Raw genomic sequence first — 16,805 nt, 5'->3', positions numbered from 1 at the left:
TAGCAATAAGTAATGAGAACACGAGATGAAGAGTAATTGAAAGTGTGTCTGTTGGTTCTGGGACTGGTTGAGGGGTAGTAGCTGGTCTTGAACCTGGTGGTGCAAGTCTGATGCTCTTGAACCTTATATCTTATAGCAGCAGCAAGAAGAGAGCATGACCTGGGTGGTGGGGATCCTTGATGTTGGACCCTGCCCTCCTACAGCAGAGCTTCATGTAGATGTGCTCAATGGTGGGGAGGGCTTTACCTGTGATGTACTAGGCCGAATCCACTACTTTGTGTAGGACTTTCCGTTCAGTGGTATTGGTGTTTCCATACCAGGTTGTGATGCAGCCAGTCAATATACTCTCCACTACACTACACATTTGTAGAAGTTTGTCAAAGTTTTAGAATTTTGCTATGCCAGACCTCCACAGATTCCTACGGAATTAGAGGCATTACTGTGCTTTCTTTGCAACTGCACATGTGCTGGGCCCAGGACAGGTCTTCTGAAATAGTAACACCTAGACATTTAAAGTTGCTAACCCTCTCCACCTCTGATCTTCTGATGAGGACTGGCTCATGGATCTCTGGTTTCCCTCTCCTGAAGATTACAATTAGTTCCTTGGGCTTGCTGACACTGAGTAAGAGGTTGTTGTTATGACACCATTCAGCTAGATTTTCAATCTCCCTCCTATATGCCAATTTATCACCTCCTTTGATTCTGCTCATGACAGTGGTGTCATCAGCAAACTCATATATGGTATTGCAGCTATGCTTAGTCTCACAGTTGTAAGTGTTGTAATGTGGATGAAATTACCGGAGAGACAGAGTCACTGGTAGATACAAAGCAGCTTTTTTATTTGACACAACAAGGTACAGCAGGCATCTCGAGACGCTTTCTGCAGAAAGGTCTGCCAGCTAAATGTGGGCTCGATATTTATATGCTAAACACAAAGGCAACCGCTACTTAAAAAATTACAGACAATGCACAGACAATGCTTCCTTTTGAAGTTACATACAAACATCACACCTTTGGATTTCATCCTTTCCTTCTGACGCCAACATGTCTGTGTTGGTATCCACAGCCTTTAGTTCAATCCACAATACATTTATTTGGCATTTTACATGCTAACATAGAAGACAATTAATATTTATAATGTATAGATAATACTGTCTTCAAAACTACAGCATCAGGCACCAGAAGCATCTGGTATTTACACCTTTTAGGAAGCCCATTGTGGTGGACTCAATCCACAGTCCTTTGTCAAACAGCTAAAATAGAAGTCTGGTGGCCAAAGTCATTTATGTGTTAACAAATCATCTACCCAAAAAGAAATCCACTCTGACAGTAAGTATAAAGGGAGTAGAGCAGGGGTCTAAGCACACAGCCCTGTGGTGCACCTGTGTTAATGGAGATTGTGGAGGAGATGTTGCCAATCTGAACTGACTGGGGTCTTCAAGTGAGGAAATCCAGGATCCAATTGGTCAAGGAGGTATTGAGGCCCAGGTCTCTCTCAAACTCGCACTCTCTCTTTAAATAACTAGTTGATTTCTGCTACTATTAATATCAATTTTAAATAAAAGTTTCTCAACTATAATTACAATTTTCCTAAGAGACTATCTTTTGATTTAATTCTGACACAACTGATGTGAAAAATAACCAACACTGACTTTAAAACTAAATAGAGCAAGCTGCCAAACCAGTAGATGGTGCTGCTGTATAGTATGAAAACAAACATCTGCAATATCAGCATCCATTATCAAGGAATAATACAAACTCCAAAAGATAAACCAAAACATGGATGAGAACATAATGAAGACCAGAACCCAAGCAGGTATAAATTTGCTTTTATCAAACAAATTTTAGTTAAAATTCGAATTACTAGTTTTTATTCTGGGTGGGACTTTCTGCACTTCAGTTTACGGTGGTTTATAAAATGAAACCCATAACGATTTGAAATGACTAAATCAGATTGCGGGAATCCCTGTCCTGTGACCAAAAAGCATGCACTATTGACTGTGCTGAATGTTGGACTGAATCATATAAACCACCAAAGAATCACATAGCATAGATCAGATTTTTATTTCCAACCTCAGCAGAGAGCTTGCAACTCCTATACTCAGTCATATCGTCTTATTGATACAGGAGGATTGTTTACCTTTGCATCCTTGAGGCGAATGATTTAACATGTAATGCTCATTAGTAGTGGCTTATGACCTCAAATGCCATCTATTGTATAAATTCGCCAATGACACCACTGTTGTTGGTAGAATCTTAGTTGGTGAAGAGAAGTGCAATAGGTTGGCTGATTTGAGTGGTGTCACAACAGCCACCTTGCACTCAATGTCAGCAAGATCAAGGAAATGATTGTGGAGTTTAGAAGAGGAAGTCTGGAAAATGCATATCAGCCCACATTGAGGTGTCGGTGTTGAAAGGACGAGCAGCTTCAAGTTCCTGGGCATCAACAATTCGGAAGGCCTGTTCTGGGCTCAACACATCGATTCAATTCTGAAAAAGGCACTCCAGTGACGTTATTTCAGAATCAGAATCAGGTTCCCTATCACTGGCATTTGTTGTGAAGTCTGTTGTTTTGCAGCAGAAGCACATTGCAATACATTTAAAAAACTATAAATTACAATAAGAAATATACATATATAAATTAAGTAAATAGTGTAAAAAGGGAGAGAAAAAGGTGAGGTAGTGTACACTGGTTCATTAACAATTCAGAAATCTGATGGCAGAGGAGAAGAAGCTGTTCCCCTGAAATGTTGAGTGTGTCTGCAATTTCTTGTACCTCCTCCTTGATGGTAGCAATGAGAAGAGAACATGTCCCAGGTGATGGGGAGTTTTAATGATGGATCACATTTTGAAGGTGTCCTCAATACAGCGAATGCCAGTGCCCATGATGGAGCTGGCTGAGCTTATAACGTTTTCCAGCTTTTTCCAATTCTGTGCAGTGATCCCTCCATACCAGAAATTGCAAGAGCCTTTGGTGACATACCAAGGATCCACAAACTAATAATGGAATATAGCTGCTGTTGTGCTTTTTTTGTAATTGCATCAATAGGTTGGACCCTGGATAGATCTTCAGATACGTTGACACTCAAGAAGTTGAAACTGCTCACCTTTTCACTGATGATCCCTGGATGATGACTGGTGTGTGTACCTTGACCTCACCTTTCTAAACTCTGCCATCAATTCCTTGGTCTTACTGACATTGAGTGCAAGGTCATTGTTGCAACATCACTCGAGGAGCTGGCCTATCTTGCTCCTGTACTACTTCTCATCACTGTCCGAAATCTCCATTAGGAGTTTGACAAGATTCAGTGCGGTGTGTCGCTAAAGATCCTTACACGTTTCTACGGATGTCTAACGAAGAGAGTTCTGACTGGTTGCATCACAGCCTGGTGTAGAGACTCTGAGGCACAGGACCACAAGAGGCCTCAGAGAGCTGTAGACTCAGCCAACTCCATCACGGGCACAACCCTCCCCTCCATCAAGAACAATTGCAAGAGGCAGTGCCTCAAGAGGGTGACATCAATCACTCAGGACCTTCACTGTGCAGGACGTGCCCTCTTCATGTCACTATCATCAGGGAGGAGGCACAGGAGCCCTGAGAACCGTACTCACCTCCACCACCAGATTTCTGAAAGGTTCACAAAACCATGAACGTTACTGTGTCGTTCATTTGTTTTTCACTATTTTACTTGTTTTTGAAAATTATAGTAATTTTATGTCTTTGTGTTGTACTGCTTCTGTAAAACAAATTGCAGTGACAGTAAACTTGATTGCCACTCAGAATAAAGGTTCTGCTGAATAAAAACTCACAATTTCTTGATTCCAAACAGTTTCAAGAGTTTCCTTCTGAAATCATGACTCTGCTTGCCTCTTGAGAGGGTATGGGAAGCAAAAGACATCAGTTTCACTTATGTGTCATCTATTATGTGACTTACCACTACACCTACAATATATTTTGACACATCTTCACACATGCACAATATTGTAACAAAGGAGCTCCTCACGCTAAATTTTTCCAGCAGTCGTCATATGCACATTGTAGCTTCTTACTCCATATTCATTTCTATGTCCCTCTTCAATGAATGATACCAAGGTGTGAACATTGTGACAAGATGTGGAAGGAATTGTGCTAATTCTGCACTACTCCAAAGGGCAACCCTGGCTCTGCTTTATTTCCAGACTTCAGAACATTTTTCCATTGTCTTCTTACAGTCTCTCAGGATGGAGGACATCTTGCTTCTCCTCCATTTTAGCAGAACCCCACATGACTGATGAGGCCAATATGGAATCTGCAATCTCTGCCGTACGTGGGTTAGGAGCTGCTTGACAGGATAGTGTGGACTGATTGGCACCTTCCACTGTTCATACTGGGCTTCTGCATGCTTCACAAGATGGTCCATGTTTCGCAACATTCTAGATGCTTGCTCTGTGTTCTGTTTGGGTTCTCATGAGTCAGTAAGGATGATTCATGTTACCAAGGAAGCTTTGAGAACATCCTTGAAACATTTCCCTGTTACTTGGTAACCTTTACTTGTGAACCTAGAATGGACTGCTTGCTTCGGGAATCTGGTGTCAGCATGTACCAAACTGGCCTACCTGCTGGAGCTGGATGGACATGATTAGAAACCTTGCTGCCGGGGACGTTGGCCTGGCAGAGGATGATAAAGTTGGTTCCAATATAGACACAAGAGGTACTGCCGATGCTGGAAATCTAGAGCAATACACACAATGTGCTGGAGGAGCTCAGCAGGTCAGGCAGCATCTATGGATGGGAATAAACAGTTGACGTTTCAGGCCAAAACCCTTTATTGGGACTGGAAAGGAAGGGGAAAGAAGTCAGAATAAGAAAATGGGGGGGGAGGGGAGAAAGAAGTACGGGGTGAAGTAAAGAGCTAGAACTTGATTGGTAGAAGAGGTGAAGGGCTGGAAAAGGGGAAATCTGACAGGACAGGAGACCAGGGAAGAGGGAGGAGCACCAGAGGGAGGTAATGGGCAGGTAAGAAGAGGTGTGAGGGAAACGAGAATTTACCGGGGGTTATTTACCAGAAGTTCAAGAAGTCAACATTCAATTATCCTCTCTGTGGCTTTAGGGGCTTTTTTTTTATATATATACACAAGAGTTGGAATGTCTTGTTACAGCTGTACATAATGCTGGTTGCTGTTCTGGTTGCCACATTGACATGAAGGATGTGGCACCATTAGATGTGGTGCGGAAGATTTAGCATGATATTGTGTGGAATGAAAGGCTTTACTTGTAATCATACTGCTGATTCCACCGAGAATGAACCCAAATTTACACAAAATCAAACTGTAGATGATGGAAGTTGAGGATTGATTGACCTTAAGGTGGAGCAAAATCATAAGGGGCATAAATAGGACCTCTTTCCACAGGTGGGGGAGTCTAAGAAGATCTGTTAAGGGTCAAGTTTTCAAGCAAAGGGTAATGGTTAGATGCAACAAGCTATTAGAGAAAATGGTAGAAGCAGATATGATTACAGCATTTAAAAAGGTACTTGGACAGTAACTTGAATAGGAAAGGAGTAGAGGGATACAGGCCTGTTGTGGAGAAGTGGGATTAGTGCAGATAGGCATCACAGTCACCATTGGTTAGTTGGGCCAGAGGGCCCAGTTCTGTGCTGTATAACTGTGACTATGAGATAACATTCACGGGTTTTCTTGTGCGTTGGAACACCTACTGTTAAGTGGTCTGGCTGGAGGATGGAATCACTATTACCCTGTAAGACCGTGAGCTTTGTGCTGGGTTTAAGATCTTGATCTTAAACATTTTTTTTATGCCATTGGCATCAGCCTTGAGGTATTTTCTGTTGCTAAAATGCTTTTTTTCCTTTGGTTCAACTTATGAACTCATGCAGTTCCTAAATGCTTTTCCAAAGGCACATTTTCTTTTATGCCTGTGCCAATCAACATGATAGTGCAACCAGTGCTTACACCATTTTATTCATAACAGCCTAGACTCCACCACAATAATGAATGGAGCTCTTTATTTAATGATCAGATACTAATTTTGTTGATTTTCATGGGTAAGTGGATTACAGATCATTTTACACCACAACCTGGTTTTGTGTGACTTAAGTCTCCAGATAACTGCATTATTTTGTCTGCCTTAGATATAACAACTTTTGGCATGGTCATTCACTCCAGTCAGTTTCACAAGCATGCAGTTTAATATCTCAGCTAAAATGGCATCTTTATAGAATTCAGATTCTTACTGGGCTCGCAATAGCTGGCTGAATGTGCTAATACTTCATCGTTCCAGCATATTATTCCAACATTTTGCAAATGTGCAGCTTTGCAGCAATAACAATGAAACTCTGTATCATATCTCCTCAAGCAATCCTTCTCAGTTTGAGATGGCCCATTTTTACAATTTGCCCCAGTGGTGGGTCTTGGGCATTCCTGATTCCTTACTAACTGTAAACCTCACCAGCATCTGTCAGTGATTGTGCTTTCCATTAATGGCATCTGATTAAGTTTATGAGATTATCCTAACTCATTAGTATTGTCGCACATTGATAACTTGCTTGTTAATGTGCTACTTGTTGATCAACACCATTAATTAAAAATCTGTTCACTTCTCACACTTATTGCTTGCAGCATATCTATAATTCTTTGTATAAATGAACTTCCAAGCTCACAGTCTGCTTTATATTGCCATTTTAAATTTTGGTTAATCGGGGAAATTTTGGCTTTCAACACATGGTCTATCTGAAACACTTGGCTATTGTAACTGGTAAGGCTCTCAGTAAGTGATGCCTGGATTAGAGAATATTAGATGTAAAGAGAGGTTATTTTCTCTGGGTCTTCAGAGGCCAAGGGAGACCTGCTAGATGTACATAAAATTATGACAGATTGGTAGCTAATCTTACCCCCCTCCCCCACCCCCGAGTAGAAATATCAAATACCAGAAGGCATAGCTTTAAGGTGAGGGAGTGGGAAAGTTTGAAAGATTTAAGAATTTAAAAAAAAATAAATATAGGGTTGGTAAATGCCTGAACCATGCTGCTAGGTGAAGTGGTTGGTAGTACATACAGTAGCAAAATTTAAGAGGCATTTTAAGGTTCATGGCTATGTCTTCATCTTTAAATTCCTAAGTTACAATTAGTTCCCAGCCAATCTTTCCACTCCTTCCCCTTTAGCCATCTGATCTATTCCTCCCTCCCTTCATGTTAGATTAATAGCAGAGGCATTTGTCACGGAGTAGCAGTCGTCTTAGGCACTTTCTCCAGCCACTCACCAAGGGCCTACCACTGATGAAGAGGAAAAATAATGACTAAAAATACGGTGTAGACAAAAAAAGTGATAATACTTAAAGCCAAATTAATGAATACCTGCACATTGTAACCATGGGGTTAAATACATGATTTAAAAAGTTTACCTTAATACAAAAGTAAATGTTACAAGTTTTGAGAAATATGATTGTAATATTTTTGTTTTTAATTACTTGGAGCAAAAATCAGAACTACCCTCATGTATATTCTACAAATATATTCATAAAATAATTTGATCAGTGCAAAATTAATAATTGCTGGGATAAACCATGGCAATCAGTAATCATATTGCATAAAGGATGCTTTTGAGACTTAGTCCATTTAGGTGTAGGAAGTGTACCGTTATACACTCAGCCAATAAATAACGCACAAATGATCAGTCTTCTCCAAACCCTGCAAAATATTACTTCCAGAATAAATACTGACCAGGTCACAAACTGGTGGGATGAAATGTGTCTGTATGAATGAGCACAAGATGGGGGCTTTGGTTAATGCCTCATTCAAAAGGCAGCATACCCTCAAGTGCTGTTCTGGATCAGCAACATACAGTGGAATGCAAAAGTTCTGGTCAAAATTTCTGTTACTGTGAATAGCTAAGAGAGTAAAAGCTGACCTGATTTCCAAAAGGCATAAAGTTAAAGATGACACATTTCTTTAATATTTTAAGATTACTTTATTTCCATTTTTTACAATTTCAAAATGACAAAAAAGGAAAAGGGCCCGAAGCAAATGTTTGGGCACCCTGCATGACAGTGCTTAGTAACACCCTCTTTGGCAAGTATCACAGCTTGCAAACGCTTATCTGTAGCAAGCTAAGAGCCTTTCAATTCTTGTTTGGGGAATTTTCACCCATTCTTCCTTGCAAAAGGCTTCTAGTTCTGTGAGATTCTTGGGCCATCTTGCATGCACTGCTCTTTTGAGGTCTATCTACAGATTTTCAATGATGTTTTGGTTGGGGGACTGTGAGGGCCATGGCAAAACTTTCAGCTTGTGCCTCTTGAGGTAGTCCATTGTGGATTTTGAGGTGTGTTTAGGATCATTATCCTGTTGTAGAAGCCATCCTCTTTTCATCTTCGACTTTTTTTTTAAAACAGACGTCGTGATGTTTGCTTCCAAAATTTGCCGGTATTTAATTGAACTCATTCTTCCCTCTACCAGTAAATGTTCCCCGTGCTAGTGGCTGCAGCATAAGCCCAAAGCATGATCGATTCACCCCTGTGTTTAACAGTTCGAGAGGCGTTCTTTTCATGAAATTCTGCAATCTCTTTTCTCCAAACATACCTTTGCTCATTGCGGCCAAAATGTTCTATTTTAACTTCATCAGTCCACAGGACTTGTTTCCAAAATGCGTCAGGCTTGTTTAGATGTTCCTTGCAAATTTCTGACGCTGAATTTTGTGGTGAGGACGCGGGAAAGGTTTTCTTCTGATGACTCTTCCATGGTCATATTTGTGCAGGTGTCACTGCACAGTAGAACAGTGCACCACCACTCCAGAGTCTGCTAAATCTTCCTGAAGGTCTTTTGCAGTCAAACGGGGGTTTTAATGTGCCTTTCTAGCAATCCTACGAGCGGCTCTCTCAGGAAGTTTTCTTGGTCTTCCAGACCTCAGCTTGACCTCCACCGTTCCTGTTAACTGCCATTTCTTAATTACATTACGAACTGAGGAAACAGCTACCTGAAAACGCTTTGCTATCTTCTTATGGCCTTCTCCCGCTTTGCGGGCATATTTATTTTAATTTTCAGAGTGCTAGGCAGCGGCTTGGAGGAGCCCATGGCTGCTGATTGTTGGGACAAGGTTTGAGGAGTCAGGGTATTTATAAAGCTTTGAAATTTGCATCACCTGGCCTTTCCTAACGATGATTGTGTACAAGCCATAGTCCTAACAAGCTAATTAAGGTCTAAGACCTTGTTAAAAGTTATCATAGAGCTCAAATCTCTTGGGGTGCCCAAACTTTTGCATGGTGCTCCTTTCCTTTTTTTCCACTCTAAAATTGTACAAAACAAAAATAATACACTAATCTTGCTTAAAATGTTGAAAAGAATGTTTCATCTTTAACTTTATGACTTTTGGAGATCAGTTCATCTTCTACTCACTTAACTATTCAAAGTAACAGAAATTTTGACCAGGGGTGCCCAAACTTTTGCATGTCACTGTATGTTTTCTTTTGCTAAAATCACTGCTTTGGCACTTGAATCCCTGATGTTGACACTCAAAAACAAATGCTTACATCTGTCAGCAGTTCACAGATTAATCCTCTGACTTTAAACAAGATTCTCCATAATTAAAAATGTGAGTGACAAAAAGCAAAGAGAAAATGTTTTTCCAAAAAAAAACTTTTATTTACTAGAAAGACAAAATAACACCAAAATAGGTCCAAATTATGCTATAAAATGTTTCAAAATGGGGTAAAAATTTCAATAATTAAAATATTTGATATATTTAAAATTACAAAGGATACATTTAACCAAATTTTTTCAACCCTAGAGATTTTTTAAATTTTGCTTGCACAGCAAGGTGCTAATAAAAGTCAGCCCTTAAGACCTGGAAATTTTAGAAATTACAGTCACATAGCAAATATAGTTTCATTGTGAAAGTGTACTTTGGTAGAAGAACTATAGGACACCTGAGGTAGTAGAAACTGGAATAAAACAGCAGTAGACGTTATTTACAATTTAAGAAGTACCAAATAACAATAAGAACAGCACAAATAATTACACATAACATTTTCAATCCAGCTCTGATCCAAAGAAAAAGAATATTACATCACATGTGCATAAAATAAAAGAAAATTACACAAAATACATCACAATTTACCAGCAAGCTGAGGGCAATGCAAACAATTTCAATTAAAACACATCTTGAAAATAAAAAGCATCAACTTTTTAAAAACAATCCAGATGCTGAGATCTATGAAGTAATACTGATTAGCTGAGGTTCATCAGTTTAATGCCTTTGTCAGAAAGTGAAAATATGACAAAAACATCTCCAGTATAAAATGGCAAGTGTGCATCTTTTAAAGCTCACGAGAAAACACTTAAAACTTATTGACTTGAAAGGACCACAATACAATTCCAAGTTGTCAATACCATAAGGAGCCAGTAGTATCCAGTGTGCTTACAAATACCTCTGTGCTCCTTTTAACTCTTCAAGCAATAAAAGCACCTTTCTAACCAAAAAGGAATGTAACATAATATTAACACAATCTTTATAAAAATTAGTATTTTCAGGGCTTCACATTATAACTGGACTTTTAAAAAATAACTGAAAATAGGGACAAAAATCCCTCACATCATTGACACTTAACAGTTGGTTTTTTTACCTAACCCTTGTATATTAATTTGACACAAACATTTTTATTTACCAAACTTGCCACAGTTACAGTGGTAACAATAATTAAAAATTTGTAAAGACAGTCAAAACTTATTGCTGGAAGAGTTAAAATACCCAAATGACAACATCTTTAGGATGCAAGCTTTTATAAGCCAACCACTTCTTGAAACACTTACAAAATATTTAGATTCACTATAAAATGTCCACATAAAATGCCATTTTTTCAGCCTAAATACATACCTAAAATTTTGATCATGTCAATCAGAACTAATTTTTATTTTAAAATATACTGATTGATGCAAAATATGATATTTTCATTTGTTTTTGATCCAATAGTGCTACTTTACATACAGTAATATGCATTTTCTTTTCCAAACATCTTAAAAAAGGAGCAGTCGACAATTCAGGTGATGTCAATAAAGTGATGCAGCTAATTCAAACTTACATTTCTCTATAGTTTAAGGAAAAAGAGGCGATGATAACATTCACACACTTAAAAACTTAAAGGTGTTGCATGTAATTTTTCAACATGCTTTTTAATCAACTAAAGTTTCTTAGCATTAAATCACCTCTATCCTGCAATAGATCACTAAATGAAGGGCTAACATTTAAAATGATTATTCTGCAGGGAAGGGCACATCAGTTTGCACTAAAATTTAAATACTAAGATATTACATAGGGGAAAAATCAAGTTGAATATTAAGAAATATGATAACAATGAATGAAAGAAATCTGCAGACCAAGGATCAAATAATTTTTTTGTTTTTTTTTTGTTCTGAAGCGTAAAGTAGTAAGACTTTTCGCAAACATCCCAGAATCATACAGCAGTTAACAAAACTGAAGTTCAACTGATTTAAATATTTACATATTGAAGTTGAATAGAAAGTAGCACAAGTGAAACTGCAGTAGATTCTCAATATTTATCAACAGGAACTGAGCTCAGGTTTAAACAGTACATAATACTGTACAAATTTTATAAGGGACACTGATTATTTGACAATGGAATTCTAAAAGCAACTTGTTTAGCATTTTACAAGATTCATTTTCAATATTTTTTGTAACTCAATAGCTGAATTATGGCAAAAATTTTTTTACATATAGTTTGTTTTTCAAAAATTACCCTTCCCTGAATATTAAACAAATTAATCCCTAAGTGATTACCAGAATTCTTTCAAATACTAGTAAAACAACTTGTCCATTAAAACTGGACAAAGATACAGTAGGCACCTTCCTAGTAAATTGGCCAATCAGCTGAAATGATTTTCTAACTTCACTGTCTTCACATTGAAAACCTATAATCAAGTACTTAAATGGATTGCTGAAGGTAATAAAGGGTAGAATTTCCCCTAGGCAGCGCACGTTTTTCCTTGTTTAAATTTACTGAAGACGACCACAACAGAATAAAAGATTGCGAAATTTCAAGTCTGGTTAAAATTGCAATCCTTTCTGCTAGTTTCTTCGAATAGCATTCCAAATCTGGTTCCACCCACAAAACCAGAGATTTTATTATATGGCAAGTGTTTGTGATGCTTCAAGAAAGCACTTGAAATTAAGGCACGATGGCAATAATAGACATATTTTTAAAACTAAACATTAAACTGATTTTTAACAATTAAATTATCAAAGCCATCTTCAGTGATTTAAACCTGGGCTACTCATAAGTGGGGATGGGACACATTAAAATACTTAAAAACAAACTTTATTTTCAGCTATAAAACTGTATCATGTTACCACATTTAAACACATCTTTTATACACAAAATAAAAAAAAACATTGTTTACAATGATGCAGATTATGCTGGTTGATGATGGACTTTACTTTCAGTGATCTGAAACCCAAGCAAATAGCATCCAATTTCAAACTCAGTGCAATTCTATGCGCAACTTGCATTTGAATAAGCTGATTGCGCTCAAAGTGGAAACTCTACCCCCAGATATCTCAGCATTAAACCCAGAAATAGATCCTTTATCAGAACTTCTGTACATAAGCTTAATAAGGGGAGAGTCTGGTAGTGTTGACATGTTACTTCAGAAGATAACCAATGGCAGTTAAAAACAGCAAAAACTCATAGGAGCCCCTCAGCTGCTAGTATTGGCTGAAGCAGTACTCCAATGAGTAGTACTCTCAACTGCCCTACAGCAGATCCAAAAACCATTTCTGGCCAACAAGGACAAGTCTAATCAATAAAAAGGCACAACTTTTACAAGCAAGAACAAGACATCTCTGCATACTACTTAGAAGTATAACTCCTTGCATGGTAGTCATTTCCTGAGACACAGGCTCCGTTTGGCTTTGCTGCTTTCACTTCAAACTTGAGGCCAGTTCATCTGCTTATATAGCTCTACAATATACTGCAGGACAACACTTGGGCATTTTCTTTGTTTCAGTAGTTTTCTCTTGCACAGCTTTTTTTCTCTCCCACACCCCCCCCCGCCCCCGCCCCGTAGTATTCTTCACCACGTTCGGAATACTGGGTGTTTAAGCAGCTCCCGTGATGGAGGTCTATCCTGGGGCTGAAGCTCCAGGCACCGGAGAGCCACATCTCGCAATGCTGGGGATAAATGATTTGGAATTATCGGGGCGCTCGTCGCACTGGCAATCTGTTGAGTTGAAGACAAAATGCAACATTTACACATAATTCCTGGTATGCATTAATAGTTAACTTCGAAAATAACAATTACACCTCCTTCTGCAAATGTGGTTTATAAAATCTTAAATTGCAATACAATATCCTTAATTGGTATGATAAACCAAATCCTGGTTTGGTTTTATTCAATGCTATTTGACCATTTCCTCCCTTTGGCCATGATTAAAATATACTCAGAGTAAATACACTATGAAAGTAGGCCCTTTGCCCAACTAGTTCATGCAGACCACAGCATCCTCCCTGCTGGTCACAGTTGCCTGCATTCAGTCCATAACCCCTCACTCAATGTAGCCATCCAAATGCCTCTTAATTGTAACACCCATCATTATTCTACCATTCTTTGAACATGTTCTACTCAGCTTGACTGTGCAAAATGCAGCAACTCAGTTCACCCAAGCTGAAATCCATTTGCCATTCTTCAGCCCATCTCCTTAATCGATCAAGATCTCTTTGAAATTGACTGTAACCTGCTTCATTATCAACAAAGCTCTGATTTAGTATCAACAACCTTGCTAATTTTGCCATGAACATTCATACCCAAATTACTCACATAAATAATAAATAACACTGACCACTGGAGCATCCCACTAGTCACAGGCCTCCATCTGGAGAAATGATCTTCAACCATCACCCTTCTGCTTCCTATCATCGAACCAGTCTGAAGCTGGATCATTAGCTCTCCTTAAATCCCATGCAATCTAACTTTCCAGATCAGCTTGCTATGCAAGTTCTTGTCAAAGGCCTTACTAAAGTCTATTGACACATTACCCACTGCCTTATTTTCATCTATCCCCTTAGTTACCTCTTTGAAAAATTGGAAATGATTTGTCAGACCTGCCCTCCCACACATAAAACCATGCTGAATACTCCTGCTCAAGCTGGAACTATCCAAGTGATGGTAGATTTTGTCCCTCAGAATTCCCTACAGTACCTTCAATCAATTGAAGTCAGGCTCACCTCCCTGTAGTTCCCTGTCTCATCCTTCTTGAACAAGTTAATTGTACCAGCGTTCTGGAACTTGCCACTGGCTACCGATGAAGCAAATATCTCTACAAGGGCCACCATGATATTTTTTCCCTGGTTTTCCACAAGGTCCAGGGGTGCATTTTGGTGAGGCATTGGCGATTTGCCCAGCTTACTGCGCTTCAAGGTTGCAGGCATCCCCTTCCTCATAATATTCATGTGATCCAAGACCTCGCTACTCATTACCTCATTTCTTTGGCATCCATGATATTCTCCTTAGTACACATAGAGGAGAAATAGTCATTATAATCTCAAACATCTCCCACATTGATGGTTTTTAAGAGGACCTAGTCTCCCCCAGAGCCCTTCTTCTGTTGTTATAACTGAATAACCTCTTGGGAATCTGAATCAGAATAAGGTTTAACATCACTGGCATATATCGTGAAATGTTTCATTTTGCGGCATATGTATATATAAAAAATCAGTAGTGCCGAAAGAGAGCAAAAAAAGTGAGGGATTATCTTTAACCCTGTCTGAAAATTTCATCTCATACCCTCTTTTTGCCCTCCTGATTTCCCTGTTACACCTGGCTTAAACTTTTTATGTACACATCTTTCTTTTTCCTTACCAGAGCAGAGTTTTCTAAATTTGGTACCGCTACCCTTCACCATTAAGGAGACACCCAGCCCCTGGACTCTTGACATGATAATTTTAAAAACTCTCCACTCACCTAATTTTCCATTGCCTTTAAATAGTCACCCAGTCAACCCCAGGTAGATCTTGCCTAAAGCCCTCAAAGTTGGCCCTGCTCCATTTCAGGACTTTAATCCATGGACTTGTTCATTCTTTTCCCATATTTGTTTTAAAACTAAGAATTGTGGTGACTGGACTGAAAGTGCTCCCCAAGTACCACTTGAGTTACATGGTCCCCTCATTCCCTAAGTACTGCTCCTTTCCAAGTAGGTTCCTCACAAATTCAGCACCATCCAAGTCCTCTGTACTCTTGAGTGGCCCAGCTTTACCAGGAAAATCGAAATCTCCCACACTGCCATACTGTTCTCACAACTACGTGCAATTTCTCAACACATCCGCTCAAGTTCCCACTGAGTACTGGAAATAATTTACTAATGTTTGGCATCACTGAGCTTGTAATAGTTTATAAGGGATTATAGCTCAATACACGATACTTCACTGCAATTAATATGCACGTAGCTTTTCAAAATTTAACCTGGAAAACTTCTATAATTTTCTCTACCTTAAATATAAGAGCAAGATGATTAGAGTGCTTCTCTGCATTCCAAGGTGGTTTAGCACAAGCCATCTCGATTATAACACAACCCACGCTCCACACGTCGCAGCTTCTGCCATATTGCTGACCCCGTAACACCTAAAAAGACAATGGATTAGGATTAATACAGCTTGTGACTTACTTTCAATACTTTCAATAAAGCAACTTGCTAAGCAAAATGAGGTAATCTATATCTTTCATGAAGTATGCAACACTCTCAACTAAAGTAAGACTATCTTGTACAAAAAAAATCTAAACAAAAAAATGCCGATGCTGGAAATCTGAAATATAGAAAATCCTGTAAGTAGCGAAAAGTTAGGCAACACCTGTGTAAAATAAAACAAAGTTCACTTTATAAGTCCAAGATCCTTCTCAAGAACTCACATCAACACACACACAATGCTGGGGGAGCTCAGGAGACCAGGCAGCATCTATGGAAAAGAGTACGGTCGACGTTTTGGGCTGAGACCCTCTGGCAGGACTGGAGAAAAAGCTGAGGAGTAGATTTAAAAGGTGGGCGGGGGGGGGGAAGAGAGAAACACAAGGTGATAGGTAAAACCTGAAGGGGTACGGATGATGTAAAGAGCTGGGAAGTTGATTGGTGAAGGAGATACAGGGTTGGAGAAGGGGGAGTTCCAGACAGAAGGCCATAGAAGAAAGAAGAGGGGGAGGAGCACCAGAGGGAGGCAATGGGCAGGCAAGAAGATAAAGTGAGAGAGGAAAATGGGGATGGGAAATGGTGAAGGGGGGAGGGGGGTATTACCAGAGTTCAAGAAATCTTTGTTCATGCCATCAGGTTGGAGGCTACCCAGATGGAATACAAGGTGCTGTTCCTCCAACCTAAGTGTGGCATCATTACGGCAGTGAAGGAGGCCATGGATAGAAATATCGGAATGGGAATGGGAAGTAGAATTAAAATGAGTGACTACCGGGAGATCTCACTTTTTCCTGGGGGGACTGAGTGTAGGGTGCTCAGCGAAGTGGTCTCCCAATCTACGTCGGGTTTCACCAATATACAGGACACAAACACTGGGAGAACCAGACATAGTATATGACCCCAGCAAACTCACAGGTGGAGTGTTGTCTCACCTGAAAGGACTGTTTGGGGCCCTGAATGGTTGTGAGGGAGGAGGCATAGGGTAGCACTTGTTCGGCTTGCAAGGATAAATGCCAGGAGCAACAACAGTGGGGAGGAATGAATGGACAAGGGAGTGGCGTAGGGAGTGATCCCTGCGGAAAGCAGGAAGGTGGGGGGCGTGGTGGTGGTGTCAGGAAAGATGTGCTTGG

The 16,805-nt window shown here is 39.5% G+C and overlaps 1 protein-coding gene across 1 annotated transcript in view; it reads right to left on the bottom strand.

Annotated features, from left to right (window-relative positions):
- Positions 1 to 9,640: 9,640 nt before the first annotated feature.
- Positions 9,641 to 16,805, bottom strand: part of map3k1 (mitogen-activated protein kinase kinase kinase 1, E3 ubiquitin protein ligase) — an 87,433-nt gene continuing 80,268 nt past the window's right edge. Inside the window, exons 19-20 of the mRNA XM_063042950.1 lie at positions 15,486 to 15,617; positions 9,641 to 13,220 (exon numbers count right to left, since the gene is read on the bottom strand). Of these exons, the coding sequence (XP_062899020.1) occupies positions 13,074 to 13,220; positions 15,486 to 15,617 (279 nt within the window). The 3' untranslated portion in view covers positions 9,641 to 13,073. The remainder of the gene's footprint in view (positions 13,221 to 15,485; positions 15,618 to 16,805) is intronic.

The sequence above is a fragment of the Mobula hypostoma genome, chromosome 3 (genome assembly GCF_963921235.1).
Source record: "Mobula hypostoma chromosome 3, sMobHyp1.1, whole genome shotgun sequence".
Lineage (NCBI taxonomy): Eukaryota > Metazoa > Chordata > Chondrichthyes > Myliobatiformes > Myliobatidae > Mobula > Mobula hypostoma.
This window is presented reverse-complemented; position numbering and strand designations above follow the sequence as displayed.